The 20,041-nt window shown below is 36.4% G+C and overlaps 1 protein-coding gene across 28 annotated transcripts in view; it reads right to left on the bottom strand.

Annotated features, from left to right (window-relative positions):
* The window catches only part of ADGRL2 (adhesion G protein-coupled receptor L2), a 386,257-nt gene that overhangs the window by 6,335 nt on the left and 359,881 nt on the right, over positions 1–20,041 (bottom strand). For 15 of the 28 annotated variants that reach the window (XM_033066977.2, XM_042779548.1, XM_033066978.2 and 12 more), the window contains 10 exons: positions 19,626–19,799; positions 18,420–18,629; positions 17,229–17,449; positions 15,888–15,954; positions 7,955–8,046; positions 7,054–7,098; positions 6,740–6,766; positions 5,904–6,072; positions 2,183–2,311; positions 1,674–1,770 (listed from right to left, as the gene is read on the bottom strand). In XM_033066977.2, coding sequence (XP_032922868.1) covers positions 1,674–1,770; positions 2,183–2,311; positions 5,904–6,072; positions 6,740–6,766; positions 7,054–7,098; positions 7,955–8,046; positions 15,888–15,954; positions 17,229–17,449; positions 18,420–18,629; positions 19,626–19,799 — 1,231 coding nt within the window. The remainder of the gene's footprint in view (positions 1–1,673; positions 1,771–2,182; positions 2,312–5,903; positions 6,073–6,739; positions 6,767–7,053; positions 7,099–7,954; positions 8,047–15,887; positions 15,955–17,228; positions 17,450–18,419; positions 18,630–19,625; positions 19,800–20,041) is intronic. The other 13 variants (XM_033066984.2, XM_033066975.2, XM_033066976.2 and 10 more) reach the window with 3 other exon arrangements.

Raw genomic sequence — 20,041 nt, 5'->3', positions numbered from 1 at the left:
AAAATTACTGAAAAGTAAGATAAAATTCAAGTTTCTTTTTTATTACTTTGCAAAGCAGTACAACAGTGTATTACAGTCCCAAGGACAATTAAAGATGGGCATATTTCTATAGTATAAATATTTTTATTTGGCAAGGAATGATATATATTCCAAATATTAATGCTTTTGTACTCCCAGAGCTACTTAGTAGCAGAAATGAGCAGAAATTTCTAACACTCAAAGAATTATTGTCTGACTATGCTAATCTTATTTGAAAGTTTGTATTAGCGATCAACTAAAAAAATTATCATAGCTTTTTTCCATTGCAAAGTACTTCCTGCTAGAAATAATAACTGAAATATAATTTACTTGTGCTTTTTTATTCTATTTTGTGTACTATATTTCAGCTTGGTTAGAATAATTACTTGTAATTTATAGTTATGATTTTTTTTCAACCCAAATTTCTTTGCCACAATAAAAAACAAAAAAAGCTTAATTAAAAGCTTGACTTTTGTTTTAAAGGAAAAATGACACTTGTCATTAATTATTAAACTACCTTTATATGTATGTATAACTGAGATAGTGATAGCATTATAACTGAATAGAGTTGGTAACAATTTTTCTAATCCTGGCAGAACTTAAGTCTGGAACTTGGAACAGGGAGAAGCTGCTGAGACCTCTGCTCAAACTGAATTAACTACAGTGCATCACAGTTAGAGCAAACCTTAGGAGTCAGAGACAACAAACCAGGGTAAATACCAAATTTTATGTGGCTTGTATTTTTGGAATTTTAGTAAGACACTGAAGGCGACATGAAAAATAAACATTGTATACCTAGGAGAAGTTACTTTATTTTGATTTTTGCCAGAAGAACATGCAGGATTCATAAGGGGGGTGGCAGGAGCAGCAAGACACACAGGGCTTACCCACTTTCTATAGACCAAATAGCAAAAAGAGAATCATGCTTTCTGATACCTTTCGCTTTGCAAACACCACGGTTTTTGCTTCCAAAGTGAACGTAAATACACATCCCTGCTATCAAATACTGAATTTGAATTTTCTGTTTGAAATTTTATGAGTTGAGCAGGAACTGGTTGCAGTGAGACCAGCGCTACCTGCTCTTCACTTAAGGATTGGGTGGAAGAACAGAATGAGGTTACAGATTTTGAAGTCTGTCTGAGCTGAGAAGTTTTGAGTTTTGATTTCTCTGTGCCTGAAAATCAGGATTCTATCCCATGTTACAGCTATGATGCTCTTTGAAATAGAAAAGATAAATGCTTTACAGACATCTTTTGCATAGAAATGATATCAATGAGATTTCACTGGGAAAATTTCTGCACCTAAAAATCAGTCAAATATGCATTAAAATGTTACGGCACTCATATTTCTATTTCAGATTCAACCTATAAAGGTTAGGAAAGATTTAAAATTATGATCTTGCTTTTAAGCTAAATTATTGATGAAACTAATTTAAATACATTCCCATGAATTGAAGAATTCAACTTCTATAGTAGGGGCCAGTTAAGGGAACATGGTTTTCAAAAGTGCTGGTGGATAACTTTAAAACTCTGCTTTTAGAGAACACTTGTTCCAGATTTTTTTTTTAACATTACTTTCAATTCTTCTCTGTTAAATTATATAAATTCTGTAATAAATTTATGGATTCTAAAACTGAAATGTTCCCAGTGACTGACCTTGATTAAGTGTTGAAGTGCTGTTGATGTCACCTGAGATAAAAGATGATTCCGATTGTTTTCTCACAGTGTCATTCCACATCCTCCTTATCCGACTCTGTTAACACAAAGGAATGAGACAAAAGCATAGTAGGTTAGAAAAAGATTTTTTCCTACTCATGCTGTTATATGGAATATTTGTGTTTGTTTTAGCCTAAAGTAAACCATTCTTCTAAAACATAGTGAAAATTCCATCTTTTTTTTTAAACTTTAATTTATTGAACTTTATTTCAATGAAACATGGTGGCATAAATCTTCCTATAAACTAGTCCCTAATTACAAGAAAAAGTAAGGTACTTGTATTAGACCAAAGTAAATGTTTAAAAAGAAATAATTCTACTATGCAGAAGTATGTATTTACCATCTAAATGGCAATAATGGGAAGACAATTAGTCTTTCTGATTGGAAGACATCTCAGTAGGCTTTTCATAAATAAGGTAATTAAGAGATGCTGTCAAAATCTCTGCTACCTGAGTGCCAGAGGAATAGCGAGCGCTAGTTCTCGTTGTTGATGCCTTCACTGAACTGTGGGGACTCTCAGTTGGAAGTCCCCCACAGCAGTAGGAATGTCGGAAGCATTTCCCATATTCTTTACGTACCTATGGGGAAAAAAAAAAATTCTTAGCACACGAAATAGTTTTAAATATCTGCTGGCAGAAACACGTGAACCCTGCATTGAAACTACACACTTTTCAAGCAAATAGATAACTCTCATCTGTCGGATTGCTGGCTCTTAGCAGAATCACATATTTCTCCCTACTCCGTGGCAGCAGTAGCAGCTACCCAGGAGTTTTGAACCAATTATTTCCAAGGTATACAAACACTTCTTAGAGATGTCCCTGAATAATCTTTCTGAGTTAGTTATAGATTTGGTTTTATTTCATTTTCATACTGTAGATTAATACAGTTAAGTTTACCTGAATTGAATGCTGGTTGAAAATAGTGGTTTTTATAACAGTTTTTGGTTCAGAAAGCACAGAAAGCCTGTCTTCCAATCATGGCTTGTGTGCTGCTCAGTATGGCCCCTTATGCAATGTTTTTCAATAAAAAGTGCAAAACTTGCAATGCCTGTAAAGGCATTTTCTTACTCTGTGTAACTCATCCAGGTGCTACTTCAGATGGCCACAGCTGCCCTGGCACTGAACAGAGCTCACAAAAACCACTGCCCCATTTGAGGCACAGCCCCAGCTATGCTGATGTCAGTATTCCAGAGCCACTTTTTGAACCATAAAAGCTGGGAATGAAGCACTTTTCACTTTCAGGACCAAAACACAGAATTCTAATTCCTGTATTTGTTGAATCTAGAAATTTGAATATACGTAGATTTATGATTTTTTATTTCTGACAGAGCAGCAAAACTAAATAATGACTCCTGTATTTAGGCTGCATTTATTCACCTTCTGTTTCCAGTGACCTACTGGAAACTTTAGTTATGTGTGATAAGAATTGCCATAAAAGTAATCAGGATCATTTTACAGAGCAGTTAATTCTCTTATATTCCACGACTGCTTCATTGACTACTATTTTTGAATAACAGGAGAGTGTGTGCATGTCTTGGCAGCAAGACTGCATCAGTGAAAGGACACAGTGGATAGAATTTGTACAGATGTGTAAGCCTAAATTCATAAATCTTCCACAAAGTTACATGGGAACATAAGTGTCTTTTCTACGTCAATGAGACTTATGAGCTTCTCTGAAAAGAGTTATTTCAGCTAATCTGGAAATTCTGCCTGACCTATGAATATAAAAGACAGAAAGTTATGCAAAAAGGGGAGAGGAGAAAATGCAAAAAATTAATAGGTGGATTTGTATATGTAATTTGCTGTTTTCTATAGGAGCTTTACTCTCAGAATACATGCTGTGATGTTTCTGTAAATCACAAGCTAGGCAGAATAACTTAGCTTTTTATAAAAGCTATGGTACATGTTTTAAGTCAATCCCTATCTATATCAGCACCAAAAAAAAAGTAAAAAAATTAAACAGGAATGAAACAACTTAGAAGTATAATTTTTAACCCTGGAAAGCATAGGTCTATATACATCATTGCTAGATGGTAAAACACCTAAGAAAATACATTCCTGAACACTAATGGGTATTAAATGCTTTAAACCACTACACAGCTGAGACAATAGCAATCAAAACTGTATTTTTACCCAAATACCACCCTCCAGGGCTGGTTTTGCCTAATGCCTATATTGCAGTGAATGTGCATTATCTGTCAGGACTGCACATTCCACTGTCATTATTTCTAAATTATAGCTTGTTGGAAACTGATGGAAGCAACAGCACTATCATCTTGTCAGAACTAGAAACATAATAGTTTTCACTTCCACAGTTCTATTTCTCTGTTCAATTTAGTGACCAAGTGGTAATAACAGAATAAAGAGACTACATTAGCTATGCAGACAGAGGATAGGACAATATCCAGTCAAAGGCAGTGACACTTAAAAATCTTAAATGGCAGCTTTAACATTCTTTCAGGTATAAATCTTATTGCTCTAGGTTATGTTTTTTCACACTTGACTGGTTTTTTAATATTGCTTTTTGCTGACTTCACTTTATATAAAAACAATGCATAACCGTAAAAAGAAATAAAAAAGGAATCTGTTTCTGATGTTCAAGTCCAATACAAATAGTAAAAAGGGAAACATTATATGAATCCCTAACCTAGAAATCATTTGCATTTGAGAATGTTTGCATTTTCTTCCCTATCTTCTTCTCTTAGGCTCAATCTTCACCTTTAGTGTCTTTAGTGTGATTTTATTCTCTCCAAATGAGTGGAATGTAATGTTCACCTGTCTACCAGACCTTTTCCTGAAACACCTCTGAATGCCATTGTTTACACCAAATTAAGAGATGCTGGTAATGTTAGTGCTGGTACAGTTGAGAACATGAGGATAGGATTTTTGTATTTACACGACAACACTTTATCCAATGGTCTCAAACCATCTTACAAATATCATTTAATTATGTCTCTGGTGAGCTAATTATAATGGGAGTTAATAATTGCTAGGTGCCCAGCCTAAAATTGGTAAAAATACTTAGAATCTAAATATTGCAAATTGGGTATTTCCAAATGTAGGACATACTGCATTTCATGTTACGTTTGTTTGGGTGGGATTTTTTGATGTTCACCCTTCCTCTCAACTCTCATTACTTTCATTTGTCTTGCCTTCTAACAAAGTCTGTCAGCTTTTTTTATGCACTCTTCATTAAAATACCTCTAAGGCATCCTTGGTTGTAATCTCCACCCCCTGGGGAAGAGAAGGGGTGCAGGGAACTCAAAAAAGGGTCTCACAGAGCTGCTCCCTTCGCTTTCCTCCTCTCCTGCTTGCTCCTCTCTCCCCTTCAAGCTTTCTCTCTGTCTCCCTCTGTCTCTTTCTCTCCTTCCAGCAGACCTGCTCCTTCTGGACCCTTCTGCTTTCATCCAGAAAAGGGGAGCAGAACTAATTTAGCTCATCCCACTTGCGAGGGAGGATCCAGTGAAGAGCACAAAGCTATTGGGATTTCTAGGGGAGGCAAACACTTGGGAAAAAAGTATTAATGCTGGAATATTTTCCATCTTCAGAAAACTATTCCTGTTACCAGCTGTCTAGCATTAATGACTACTTTTTTCTTAGGTGTGTCAAAGTTCATAGTAAAATTAATTTTTACATCCCACTTAATTTTGTAATGACTGAGCACACTTAGTACAATCCCTGCCTATCACCCATAGTTTTATGTGGCAGCTTAATGGGATCTCAGGAGAGGGGCTCTGCCTTGATCTGAGAAAAGGAGAGCATTGCCAGGCTGATATGGGCTGATATTGTAACCAATCCTTTGTTTGCAGCACTGCAGCAAAGGCAGGACTTGTTCCATGTGGACATAAAAAAACTTTTGGCTGTAAGTCCAGGCAAATATGTACCGCATTACCAGTGTTAAAGTTTTAAATTTTCTTCACAAAACCTGCAAACTTTTCAAGCCAGGTTGGAAATGCTGCATCCATGTTAAAGCTGTCTGGGTCACAGAGCAGTTACATGACTCCCACTAGTACACACAGCAAGAACCGCACTGGAATACTGCTCCCCTCCTCAACCAACTTCAAAATGCTCCAGTTTTTCATAATGTTAATTTTATCTCTATTTTCTTAAGAATTGTATGTGGCATGTCTAAGGAGTTAAGGAACATTCATCTGTGGTTTTGGTAACTTACTTTCTTTTGAAGGGCACAATGAAAGATGAAAATAAACATTCCTTGGAAAGCATTAAATACTGTGAAGAGATATGTCATCACAACGGTCCCCTCATTTATAAACAGCAGACCAAATGACCATGTTAGGCCAAGGAGACACAGGAGAGCAAATGCACCCAGGACCCAGGATCTGTAAAAGAAAATTAATTTTAGTAACATTACTTATGAGAATGTACTTCGCCAAATCCAATATTAACATTTCAGTTCCTGCAGTTGACTTTTACTATTTTCACATTGAAATGTATAAATTCCTTGGGTTTAACCTTTAATCTATTAAAGAAAGAACAATTCCATTCAGTACTCTTAGATTCCAGTGAAAACAGCAAGAGTAGATATAACCTTTGTCTTTCTCAAGAACAGCATAGGATGTCAAAACTATTCTGAAATGCAGAAGTATAGCACAAGCCCCAGCTTCTCCATTGCTTTATCTGCTTTTAGAGGAGAGATTGATAAATCTGGCTTAGCCACTAATCACACCATAGATTTTAAACCGTGGTGCTGCCATATGACACCAAATAATGTAACACAAATGCACAAAGGTTAAACAGCAGATTAAAAGCCTAGAGCCCAAATCGTTAATGCTCCGATAAACTCAGCTAAACTGAAGCTAGAGGATGTAACTTCCGCATGAAGAAACCCTGCTGAAATGCGACAAAAATATGGATATTGCTTTACAGAACAATCTAAAAAAGATTCCATCATGAATAGGTTAAGGAAAAGGAATTGTAGCGAACAGCACAGAATGAAAGGGAAAGGGAACTTAGTCAGTGAATTCCACATCTAACTAATGATCTTACTTGATAAATGGCTTATTATCTTCATAGCTAGAAAGCATTATAAGCAGAAAAGAGAAACAAAATTATTAGACAGAATTGAAACAGAAATTAATAAGAGCATTTTTAATTGTCTATAAAAATTAGTCTAAATTAGGAAATTCAAAATGCAGAGGCAAGCAATTTAAAATTATAAAGGCACATAATATTTTAAAAGTCTTTAGCAAATCAGGTATCTCAAAAATAATTAATTAAAATTAAGGGAAATCCACAATATGACCGAGTTTGTAAAGTTAAAAATCATGCTAGAAGTTTGTTAATGTAGGGTTCTATCTTACCCAGGTAAGTCCGTATTATAGTAGCCATCACAAACACGGTAATTACTGGTGTGGATGAGAAGACAGAAAGAGGAAAAGGAAGAAAAGAGAGAGATGCTAAAGATTAGCTCTCTCTCTTATCATGCAACATGCAATGAAGCTGATACTGACCTATCTAGAACATCTAGTTCACAATGTTATCCTTATTGAAAGTCTCCCTTTGCCATTGCACACGTTCAAAGCAGATCTGTAAGACCCTTTCACATCCAACCCTCAGTGTTAGAAAGTTGCACCATCCCTTCAGCGTTGGTAACAAAAACCTTGAATATAACATAAGGCTATACAGAATACAGTAGAAACCTATCTAAAGAAGCGAAAGCTGCCAAAGCCTTGTTAGTTATATAAAACTTATATTACTCTGCAAAAGGGATACTACAGTAGAACACCACGATAAAGTAAACATTTGTTAAATTAGCATGAAAACAGCAGATAATCTTCAAGTTAACAATAATAATAGAGTCAATTCTCTTGGGAGAACAGGATTACAAGTAGAAACTGCTCAGAATCCCTAAATCAAAAAGTCATTTAACAAAACAAACTTAATATAATCATATCAGCCATGCAAACAGGAACATCATTTTTGAACTGCATTTTAAATGCAAATGAAATTACTACAGTGCTGTGGCATTTCCGTGAAACAGTTTCTTGGCACTAGTTCCAGGCTGAAATTATCTAATTTTGACCGGCGTTTGTGACATTACAGCAACAATGTGACGAAAGCAGGATTGCCTCTGTTTGCTTCTAATTGACATCTGCAGTTGCTGGGAGACAATGGCATGTGCTCCTAATGGGGAGTAGCTTTCAATCAGTTCAGCAATCAGAAAATAATCATAGTTCTCATACTTGAACACAAAGCACTTACTTAATGTTTTCCAACCTGCTAGAGTCTGGTTTCAAAGTGTTTGAGTGCTTCACCATTTTGCACAATGTGATCACCAGGAAGATAAGATTCAGCTGTCAAAACAGATAAGAATGAAATTAAACTACTTCAAGTAATAGGTTGAAAAATGATGATGTTACAGGCTAAACAAAAACCCTGTAGTTTATTTCCAAGTAGTGAAAATTGGTAACTATATCAGATGGTCTGCAAACTGTGATTGCAAAAAAGAATGAGAGGATAAAAATATTAAAAGTCCTTGTTTCACAAACAGCACATCATCATGAACTACCATATTTAACTCATGTCCAACACTTGCCATTGTTGGTCTAGCTCTGTCCTCCAGCATGTTATGCTCATCACCTGCTCACCTTTACCTGTCACCTCTAGCCCTGTTCCCCATCTCACTCTCTGTGAACTACAGTCGCCCTTTTACTGGGCTATACTAGTTGTCTTTTTATCACCCCATCCTGATTTTGAAATGTTTTTCACCTTTGCTGGTTTCTCCTTTATTATTTTTTTTATTCCTTTTTGTTCTCACAATCCTACTGGGGTCTTGAAAAGACCTTAAATGTAACTGGGAAAAAAAAAAAGAAAAAGAAAAGGAAAAAAGAACAAGAAAAAGAAACACAAAGATGTAGCAAATGCATCAAACTTAACAGTGCCATAGACATATGCTGGTGGTGCACCCTCCTGCTGCCCTCTTTCTCTTTGTAGTCTGGATTCTGTTGAAGCGAGACTGTGTGTGCCACTTGAAGAACTGTGGAATCTTATTCTTGTTGTGTCATTCATAAAGGTAACACCAGGGAAGATTCTGAAGGAAATTCTTTATCATTCTCTTATTGTGAAAGAGAATCACAGATATCAAAGTTACTGGGTGCCTTTCTCCTATCGATTTCAAAGCCTGTGAAAAGCACAGGCAAGCCAAATACAAGGATGCCCACAGAATACAGGCTAAAAAGTGGCATCCAATTAATTTCAGTAATTAGTTTGTGCTGTCCTACATCACACAGAAAAGTCGGATAAAATTGTATATTTGAAACGAGCAAGAGCCATGTCCTTTCACATCCTTGTCTACCACTGCAATGGTCCACATGAAAGTGGTTGGACCAAAAGCTAAGAGCAGATGGAAGACTAGGCTTGGACATCCTTGTAACACACAGATAGAGAACCCCATTCTTATACTCTTCCATATGTGTATATATATATCTCCAACTGGTTACTGATGAAGCATGATTATATCCAGTCTCTCAATCTGGGTAGCATTTAGTTTGAGACAATTTCAAAATCTTCGCTATTTTTGCAACACCTGGGATACCAGTTCATGCCAGATGTGTTCCTGCAGCTGTGCCTCAATGGTCAGAAATGTCACTGGAATCCTAATAAAGAGCTGGTACTAATCTTGAAAAGGTAAGTATTTTGAAGACTCTGATCAGAGTCTGTTATAAGAATATGTATTATAAAAATAATTCCTACTGCTATGGGCAATCATGTTATCACTCCTGCTGCTGTCTCGAAATCAGGATGGACAGAATGAACTATAAAGCATTTCTCAACACCAGAAAAGTCTCTGGCAACTTTTGATCTTATCATGAAAAGTGTAACATTTTTACAATTGTATGTTGAGATTAATAGAAAAAGGTGTTTGTTATACAAATAATGAAAATAAGCTTCTATGATTGATTTCTGTTTGTGTTTCAAGAACTGGCTGAAAATACTTAACCTTTAAGCTGATGTATGTACATGGTATAGGTTAAACATATTTCCATCGCTGCAAAATATAAGTGTCAGTAATCCATGATCTTGGTGATTCTTTTTTATGATTCTTTAACGAAATGACTAACCAGATGAGAAAAGCCTTTTCATTATATCATTGTGATCTCTTCCTATTATCTAGGTTTCCACTGTAAGGCATAACTTAATTGGATGAGAAAACAAGTTGCTTCTGGCCCTGGCCTTTGCACCAGACAGGAGAAGGGCTCTGGAACTGACCTGACCCTCAGTCCCATGTCTTTGTACACAGATTTTATTTTTCTCTATTTGGAAAAGTTTTTTGCATGGTTTAGTAGATGACATAACATGAACTTCTTCAGCTTGCTTGAAAAATGCAACCTCAATTTGCTTTTTGCGAAACGTGAAACAAACAGATGAAGAGCTAAGACACATACCCTGTGTCAATCCCAACACGTACATCAGCTTTGGCTGCAACCTATGCATCTGGGAGTGCACAATCCAGTTCAGAACAGTATTTACAGCACAGCTGGAAGCTAATCCTTGCCTAAGTAGTTACCCTGGAGTATCCTGTATTGTACTGGCATCATCATTCTTGGATCAAAAACTCATAGATATGGCTTAGCCCATCAATGACTGCCTTGTGAAGCAGAAGGGCTTTATCCTCTGATTCTTTGTACAACTGAAGTGCTGGTTTGCCACACGATAAATAAAAACTTGTATTGACATACGGAGGCTCCTTTGGCGACATGTGAGCAGACATGGCCTTACCCCAGAGCTTGAGCCAAGCTTCATGGTATTAAACAGATTTTATCTAGGTGCTCAGCTCTGTCAGGGTGTATGTCCTTGCTGCACCAGGGAACAACTGCACAAAGCAGTTTCTTAAATGGCATTGTAATTGTTATTTAGGTACAGACCCACAAAACCAGCCCACAGAAATAATTATGCCATATCACAGTTGCTGAAAAAGTCCTTCCAAGAAAAAGGGAAAAATACTGTACTTTGAAGACAAAGTAACTATGACAACTGAGCATATGATACTTGTTTCTCCATCACTGACAAATATTGCATAGTTTTCAGTTTCAGCAGTCAAAAGACCACGGTTTGCCACTTGTTCAAACATGCTGGCATCTCTGTTACACATTATATCATTATAAAACCCCTATTTTGCCTGCTTACAGATACTGTAACCAAACCTTTATATAGATTTGCTTTTGGCTCCCTAGCTGTTTTTCATCTAGAAATTGATTGTTTTGGAGGAGCTCATGAGTTAAAGACATTTTGAGCATCCTGCCTTTTTTTTTTTTTCTTTTTTCTCATGAAAGATACTAAGCAGTGAGGAGAGGGAACTTATTGGAAAATAATTGTTTTTATAAGGCATAGCTGAATTACCTTTCTTGGAGAGAAACATGTAGGGGAGGAGAAGAAAATACAGTCAGGACTTTCATTCATTTGTAAAAGAGAAACTTTTTCAGCTCTGAGCAACATGGTCTGGCCCAGAGCTAAGGTTATTTTGAGATCTCCTGAAGCTCCTTTCAACCTGATTTTTTATTGTGAGGACTGAACTGCTACTGATGTAAGCAAATGAATTTGAAGATGTTTTCCAAGCTTGACAGATGGTCTAAGACACCTTTCTTTAAGAAAATGTTCACCACAAGTATGCAGTACCCTGAAGTCATACAAAGGCCCACATGAATGGTAAGAGAGACTTTTGAGAGCAATCTTCTAAAAGAAAAAAAAGGCCCACTGACAATGGTGGCATTCTCATCACTTCAGGTAACATAAATGGTCAGTGACTGGCTGGACCTCATCCTGACAACTGGGCTGCATCTATCCCAGAGGAGCCAAAATCTGCAGCTGAACAGTACCCCTCTACTTCAATGCCAATAAAAAATATAAATACATTGTGCAAACACACACACAGATGCACAATGTATACATCTCAAACAGTCATAAAATTATACCCTTAATCAAGTCTTTAAAATCTCTTTCATGCTGCATGTCTGCAAATTAGACCAACACTCTTTGAAAGCTAAAAATAAGAAATTAAAAGTCTGGTTCAGGCATCAGGTTTGGATTTGAAGATTCTGCTATGATACCAAAGCATGACAAAACACACAGTTACAGAAGGTGGAGCTATAATATGAGATCTTTTAAAACATTAGCTGGTAATAGTAAGCAAAAATTTGAATTGATAGTATTTAATTTATGTTTATACTTGATTCTAATCTAGTTTCTAAAACTTACTGTCTACTGGGAGAGATGGCATACTGATAGAGAACTAGCTTAATATATACCCTGATTTTAGAACTTTGTGCAAAGTAAAAAAAACCCTAGAGTATCTTCTATTATACAAGTTCCTTGTCATGTCTCAATATGACAAGTGTAATTGGATAGAACAAAGTGAAAGACAATTGATATATATTAAAAAATAACAAGTTGCTACTTTAAAATATAAAATATGAATCATTTTTATGGTTATAATCAAGCACAGTGCCCTGGAAGATCATGCTTCTTTCACAGGCAACACACATATTACCAAATACTCATTTGGAAATCAGAAGGAACTGGACATGAAAGAAAGGTGCAAGCAGGAAATTTGTCTTTCTGGCCCCTGAAACATATGTAATTTTGAGAGAGCGGATGTGTCCAACTCAACTTTTTTAAGAAGTGGGTGTACAATTGGAAATTGGAATTAGGTGCAGCTACAATCAATTAGTAGCAAAATAAAATTAGATTTGGCAAAAATTATGATGAATTTCCCCTAACTAATAGACAAATATCACTTACCAAACGTCTACTACAGAAAGATAAACATGTACTATTTATAAAAATAAGTTTACAAATACAGTCCATTTTGACATGCAGAGCTAAGTTATGTGTACATCTGTATATCCACTGACTTAGGTAAGCAACACTTCAACCTGGGTAAGAACATTTAGCACATTCTATGTTAATGAAATGGGGTATCTTAGTAATTTTTGCTTAGGCAACCATTGGTAGACTAATAGGCGGACTCTGCCTGGAAGCTGGGAGAAGCAAACTGCAACAGTTTTGGCTAAATTAAACCAACCCCACCCATTCCTTGGGCATGAATGAAATGGATCTACACAGCAGTCAAAGTGCTCAGGCTTTTCTGACCACAGATTACAGAAGTGCACTGTTTGTTTTATGGCCATGAACCTGCTCAATGGAATCACGTCCGCCTTGAGCTTAGCAGCTTAAAATTCATTCCACACAGCCTGCAGTGCTGACATGGATACGATAAGACAGAGGAACAGAAACACCACTCTGAAGTAACCTAGCTGAACTGCACATGTTCTGACCCTTTTTGAACTCCCCGGAGCTTTTGTTACCTGGCAAATGCAGCTCTAAAACTGCTCTTGTATCTCCAGATCTTTGCTCTTAGCCATGCAGAAGCCTATTTCTCCCTGGGACTGGCAGTGAGAGAGGTGCTCTCTGAAGGCTTCTAAATGAGTGTGCACACTGAACTCTTACTGAACTGAATTAATTATTAAAGATGCAGATGGAGCTGTCCAAATGATAAGAACAGCTCCTGACGTATCATGATCCAAGCTTTCATTAAACCATTTCAGGCATACTAATGGTTTCCCACCGCTCATTACTTACATGCTCTTTTCTCATAGATATAATAACCCTGGTGCCCAAAGGCATGACAGGCTATAGAAACAGTGAAGCTAAAAAGTTCCTCAGAAGATGTACTGAGTAACTTCTTACTTCCCCCTCATACTTCATGTGAAAACGAGCACAGACACATTGCAAATGTTTGTAAATTCAGAGGAAAAAAAAACCCTGTAAATTAAAATAGAAACCAATACTCTCAAAAAAGAGTTTATGTGCAGTACTATTAAATTGAGAAACAGAAGCGATTTGAGCAACATGCTAAAAACCTCACTAAAGGCAAAATTCTCAAATGCTACTGCCACTAACTAAGCTACACTACAAATAGAGCTCTTTGGTAACGGTGCACATGGCATATTACTTTTCAGCCACTACACTTCTCACAGTTCTGCCTCTGGTTTCTCTTGCTTTCTCAGCTGGGACGATTAGAGGGCAAAGCAATTGCCAGAGAAGAATTACTCCCAGGAACTGTGCTGTGATTGCTACCTGCTGTTTCATATTTTTCAAGTTGGGAATACTGCTCCCAAAAGCCTTTTGCGTCTCAGTCTAAATGATTTGCTGGAGGATAATAATGTCACGGCCAGTAAATAATAGTGAACTATGTCTGTACATGGTCAATATGATTAAATGTCCTTCACCTCCATTCTCACTCTGACCTGGTTATGAGGAAGTGAAAAAGCCGTCAGCAAAGCCCAAGGCTTCCCATGTGAAATGTTATTTTAGAGGAAGGGAGAAAAATATAGGTGACTTAGCAAAATACCCCCAGTAACAATAAAATAAGGAAGGACCCACAAACAAACAAACAAAAAAAAATTATCACCACACAACCAGACTTGAGGTGACTTAATTATTGTAGCATGAAACTCAGAGCAATTTCCAGAATAATTACAACTGCAAGAAACAACTTCATGTTGAAAAATAGTCTATCATATTGAGCATACTAAGTCTATCTTTCTAAGACTTTCAATTGCAATTGTAGGTTTAATTAAAAAAAGAATACCCATCATTCTGAGATATGATTTAATTTGAATGTATTTAGAATAAACTTTGTACAGTTATTATGGTCTGCACCTAAATCTTACAAACACTGTAGTTTTTCCAATTCAAGTCATATACACTTAAATTTTGGCATCTACACCCATGTCTTTGAAAATATGCCAATGAACTCTAACAACCTCTACAACTATCTTTTCTTAAGTGACTGCTCAAGGATTCAAATGGTTTTTGATATAAATAGAGTAAATGCAAATCAAAATATTGGCCAGGCAAATTTTTAGTAGAAATTTCCATAATCGAAGTATTAGTTCATACTGTAAGTACAAAAAGTGCTGAAATAGTATGTCTGGCACATAGATCTATAAAAGTCAAAGAAATATCAAAATTATGCCTGATGCATGTGCTTCACACTGAAAAAATAATAGTTTTGAATATGGAAAAAAACAATTCCTGAATCTGGAAATTCAAGTGAACTGAAATTCTGTTAACATTTCACAGCTCTGCTGCTGTGAAAGGGCAGGAAAACATGCAACTATTTAAGATTTCAAAAGCATGACAACAAATTAATTAATCCCTCCAAACTACCAGCAATTATGAGAAAAGGCCTCCATGTACGTAGACAGCCTTGTACAATACTTCCCAAGTAAAGTCAGACTTTAAAGATACAGAGCTAGCAGAGAAAACCAAGGTGAGTCAAAGTGCACATCATGCATTCACTGTGCTCACAAATTCCTCCACTGTGTAGAGTTGGTACTGTTAATCTGAAATACATGGGAGAAGTTCTTCCCATGGTCTGACATGTGACTACACACTTTGTACCTGGAAGTGCGCAGAGAACTGGTAATTGATGCGTGAATGCAACATTCTGTGTTGAGGGGACACTGAGGCACCCAGCTGTGGGTGCAGAGATGGGTGCAGGCACACAGTGACTTCAGCAGTGAATGTGCACAGGCTTTCTACTGGTTACATAACAGTCCATTATTTATACTAAGAAAGAGAATCTTCACTGTCTGACATGCACTACATGTAACACAAATACACACAGAAGCAGGCATGGAAAAATGTGCATATGCAAATACATATACAAATACTGTGTAAGTATAATGGAATATAAAGTTTATTTAACTATCTAATGTATTAGAATATCCTTTTGAGATAATTATGTTGGGTAATTAGCAGTTAAATTCTAGAATGAGTACAGTAGTGACTCAATTGAAAGCAATAATAATGGTTCCCTTTAAAAAAACCCTGTGTTTAGTACTTCATTGATCTTTCATATGACTGCACATGTCAATATGACCTTCAGAATTCAAGCCATTAGGAAAAAATGGCCACACTGAAGTGTCACCACAGCTTTGACAAGTAATCATTTGGTCAGCACTCTTTAAAGATTTCTACATATTTATATAACCATTAGTCACGTTACAAATTGTTTTTAAGTATTATCATGCAAAGTCTTGTGAACAAGGATGGCATTAGATGAAATTTTAAATCTTTTTAATCTGCTGTGAGGCAACCTAAAAACATAGAAAAAAACCAAAGCTCTTACCAGAATGATAAAGGTAACAGGTCCAATGAAACTCCAGATAAAATAATTATCTACATGTAGCCAGCAACTATAATGGAAGAAAGAGAATGAAAAGTGAAAAGCTGCATTAACACCCCAGTCCAATAAATGGAAAGTGCAAAAATACTTCTTAAGGTAACACTTTGCCAGTAAACAATGATGAACATTGCACAAGTGCCGCTTATTCCATGGACAACACCTAACCTGAAACTCTGCTAATGAACTCTGTGCAATAACATGACTGAACCTGAAACTACATCATCAGGAATAACTAACCTAAAGACAAACAAAACCAAAACAAGCTCCCTTTCAGTCACAAGGTTTGGTGACAGGTGCTATCATGGACTAATGAAACTAACATCAGTAAATAATTTTTGCAGGCTTCCCATGTGATCTTCAAAGTCTGCTTTTAACTTAATATCATATGTTAAGTGCTCACGCCTGAGGAATATGAGACAGAAAATGTTCAGATGCCATGTTTTGCTGAATAACAATATGGTATAAATAAAATGCCCCATCTGGGAGTTGAAATGTAGAGAAAGAATACATAAGATACCAGACTAAATGACGTATAAACCTATTAGGGCCAACTTCACTTAGCAATTCATTTTTCATACAGCCCAGCTCCCTGCTGAATTCTCTTATTTGTCTTTCATCAGTAGCAAAATCAAGCAGCTTTCTTGTAGTCAACAGTATCTTTCCATTCTGTAACTAATTTCATCAAAGGACAAAATAAACACTACTGAAAGGCAAATTCATGCCTCCAGCAACTCAAATCCTCAGAAATGTTTTCTGTCTACCTTCTGTCACTTCCTATATACATCTGTATTTTTGTAAATAAAAGGCAGTGGCTAATTTTAATCACACTCTATTTGCCTGATATTATCAAAATAAAACATATAGGTTGTAATATTGTACTGTCATAATTCAGGATGAGAGCTAGCTAGAGGGACAGATGAACAAAGAGATCTAATGAAGCATTAGCTTAAAACTGGATGGTTAGGCTTGTCAGGTACTTTAAGTTGAAAAATTTTGCTTAATATACATCCGAGGACAAAAAGTTATTTACTTTTTCAATTTGTTTCAGGTCAATCTTTTGTGTTAAAAGAAAGACCATAATTTAGAATTGGTCTCTCTGGAGTACAAATCCCCTGAACCTAGAGAATTACAAAAGACTTGATTGTAATTTGTGCACAGCATTGCCATTCTCTTACCAATAAAGCTTTCAGATGGTATTTTAGTCTGTCAGGGACCCTCTGACAGCTAATAGGCTTTAAAAAATTATTCACTTGAAAAACACTCAGGTCACTTGCAATTACTTACGCTTTCTCTGTTCCGTAGCTCTTATAGTCAATAGCTGCTGAGACACCAACTACTGTAGCAGGGAAGAGGTAGCCGGCAACATAATAGTACTTCTTTCTAGAATATTCACTTTCAAATACTTCTACTAACATTAGATAAAGCTGCACTCCTTCTAGACACATCCAGGCAAAGGCTGCCAGGAAGAAAAAGTGTAAGAGACCTGCAAAAACCGGACATGCAATCTGCAAAGAAAGAGAGAGATGGAAATGTAAACCACAAAACCTTCACATAATCATTACCTCTCCAACTGAACAGTATGAAATAGAACAGCAGATAGTTCTATTAAAAACTTTTCACAAATTCAGGAGCATCTTCCCTACCTTGAAACATACTCTGGGCATTTGAAAACACTAGTATGTGCTCAGTAGCTACAGGAAGTGAATTAGCTGAACAGTGTGAATGAAGATAAGGAAATTGCACCCTCATCTCCCAGTCATCAATGTCAGAGTGGACTTCTCAATTTTATAAGCAATTTTTAAATTTTGAAACTGATATGGTTTTAGGATTTACAGTTTAGATAATCTTAGACATGAACAGTTGGTTCTCTATGCATAATATAATACGACATATTTAAAATTATGAAGTGTCTGCCCTGTAATTTTTGTAGGCTGTAATATGGAAATTTCTACTGTTGTAACAGAAATCAGCCTGAATTTTCTCCCCATTAGCCAAATTCTGGATGAAATGATGCTAGATTATTATTTTCAACACAATGAATCATGTCAGAATTAATTTTACCAATGCTACCAAAACACCTCCTTGAATGTTAAGTGTAAAAATGTGTATATATATAGAAAAGGCTTTGTACTAATATATAAAAAAATGTAGTCAATACCTGTTAAGACATTTGAATATATATAGAAAACATATATATATTCCTAATAGTCAACATGCAATTTCATCTCCTCTTGCAAAAGTCTAACCACCTGCTTCGTTAATAGTCAGTGTTTCTCAACTGAAAATGAAAAGTGTATTTTGGATGGATGTAAATACTATGTATGAATATATCTATCTTATTTTCATGCTGAGCTTTTATTTCAGCCTTGCTGTGTTAGAGTGCTGAAAACTTGTCAGTGTTGTCATGTTTTAATTCAAACCCATTTCAAACAGTCATTTCAGAGAACAAGATCAGTACACAGAGAGAAAACTTACCTTGTACTCTGTCTTATCGATGCCTATTAGGAAAATGAACTCAGCAATGAATAGGTTGATACAAAGGTTCTTGTGAATAGTGTTACGATCACTTTGCAGGCCACGGAAAAAACAGAATGTGAAGATGCAGATGGCCAGGCAAACAAGAGAGATGACAATTCCCACCCAGGTGATGACAGTGAGGAGCAATTCGTGCACTCCATCTTTGTACTAGAAATAACCAAGAATGGAGAAAATTAATATGACTCTTTATGAGTATAAACAAAAACCTATTTTCACAGGTATCCAGAAAAGTTACTTGTTCATTACATGAGATGGGCAAAATGTACTCAGTAATTTCTCAGTCTCAGGTCAGCTTCCCAGAAGAGCAAGATCAGGGTAAGTAGAAGAGGAGCAGGTCTGAGAGGAAAATGTGACTATTTTATCCAGATCAGACAGCATTTTCACTTTTCCTATGGCTCTCTGCAGACTGGTTGGAAATATGAGCAGAGAAACATAACATTTTTAAGGCACCACTAGGCCCTGATGAAGGGAGAGAGGAGAGCTTTCCCTGGCACGTCCTATGAGGGCACATGTTCTTTCCCACAGACCTGCAACTCCACAGCAGAGAAGAAAGCAATGTTTTACACACTGATCAGGACAAAATGCAGAATACGCTGCACATGGCTTCAATCTCATGTTTAGCTAAAGGAGATTCCTTGCTTCAGTTCTTTGCAGTGACCTTTCCAAACACAATGGCTTTCAGAGAATTCCCATATCCCTGCAAATATTGCATGCTCTGGGCCACCTAACATGCAGGAAAGTGCTTTAAATAAACAACAAAACTTGTGACTAGAAGAGGTGTTTAAACAATCAGTGTGGAAGTTCCTTGGCCTTCCTCACCAAGGACAGCTGGGAATAGCCTGCACAGCTGTCTCAACAGACACTCTCCACCTGTACTGAGGGAGAGCCTATAAAATGCTTGTAAGGTTGGTCAGTGACTTTAAAATAGGGCATGTAGAAAACCCTTGTTCTTTCTTGTTTTCTCTTCCTTTGCAACTTTATGGATGAAGAAGAAAAGTGCTAAAGAAAGCAAATTGCTTTGGAAAGAGTGGGTAGGAACTATAAATACTAAAGAAACTCTAACAATTTTGGATCTTGCTAAAAATTTAAAGCTAAGTCTTTTAAGTTTGTTCCCTGCTGATGGGTGGAAACATCGTTACCTACCACAATTTCCCGACGAGCCATAAGAATTGCAAAGTTGGTGAGGTGACTGCAAGCACATGTCGTATGAGTTTTATTTGTGTCAACCAGTTTGCAGCCTTGAGTTGACCAATATCCCATCATAGTCCTCTCTGAGTAGTTCCAGAAGGAACAATTTGCATTGAAGTAATTGTCAGGCTGGGAGATAAAAGGATAACACAAAATGAGGATTTTACAGACTAAGATGGCAATAACAATTGTTTGATATGTGCAAAGAGTAACTTAGATTAAACTTTGCATGTTTTGGACAATGAAGCTTTTCATCAGCAAAACTATGAACTAGGTTGCACAAAGAAGACATCTAGTTTAAAAGGGAATTTATAGTCTGAAGCACTCTGAAGTGTAGTCACAATTACTGTAGACCCAATTTTAAAAAGTTA

Source organism: Catharus ustulatus, chromosome 9, assembly GCF_009819885.2.
Source record: "Catharus ustulatus isolate bCatUst1 chromosome 9, bCatUst1.pri.v2, whole genome shotgun sequence".
NCBI classification, from domain to species: Eukaryota; Metazoa; Chordata; class Aves; order Passeriformes; family Turdidae; genus Catharus; species Catharus ustulatus.
Note: the sequence above shows the minus strand (reverse complement) of the source record. Positions and strands in the feature narration are given on the sequence as shown.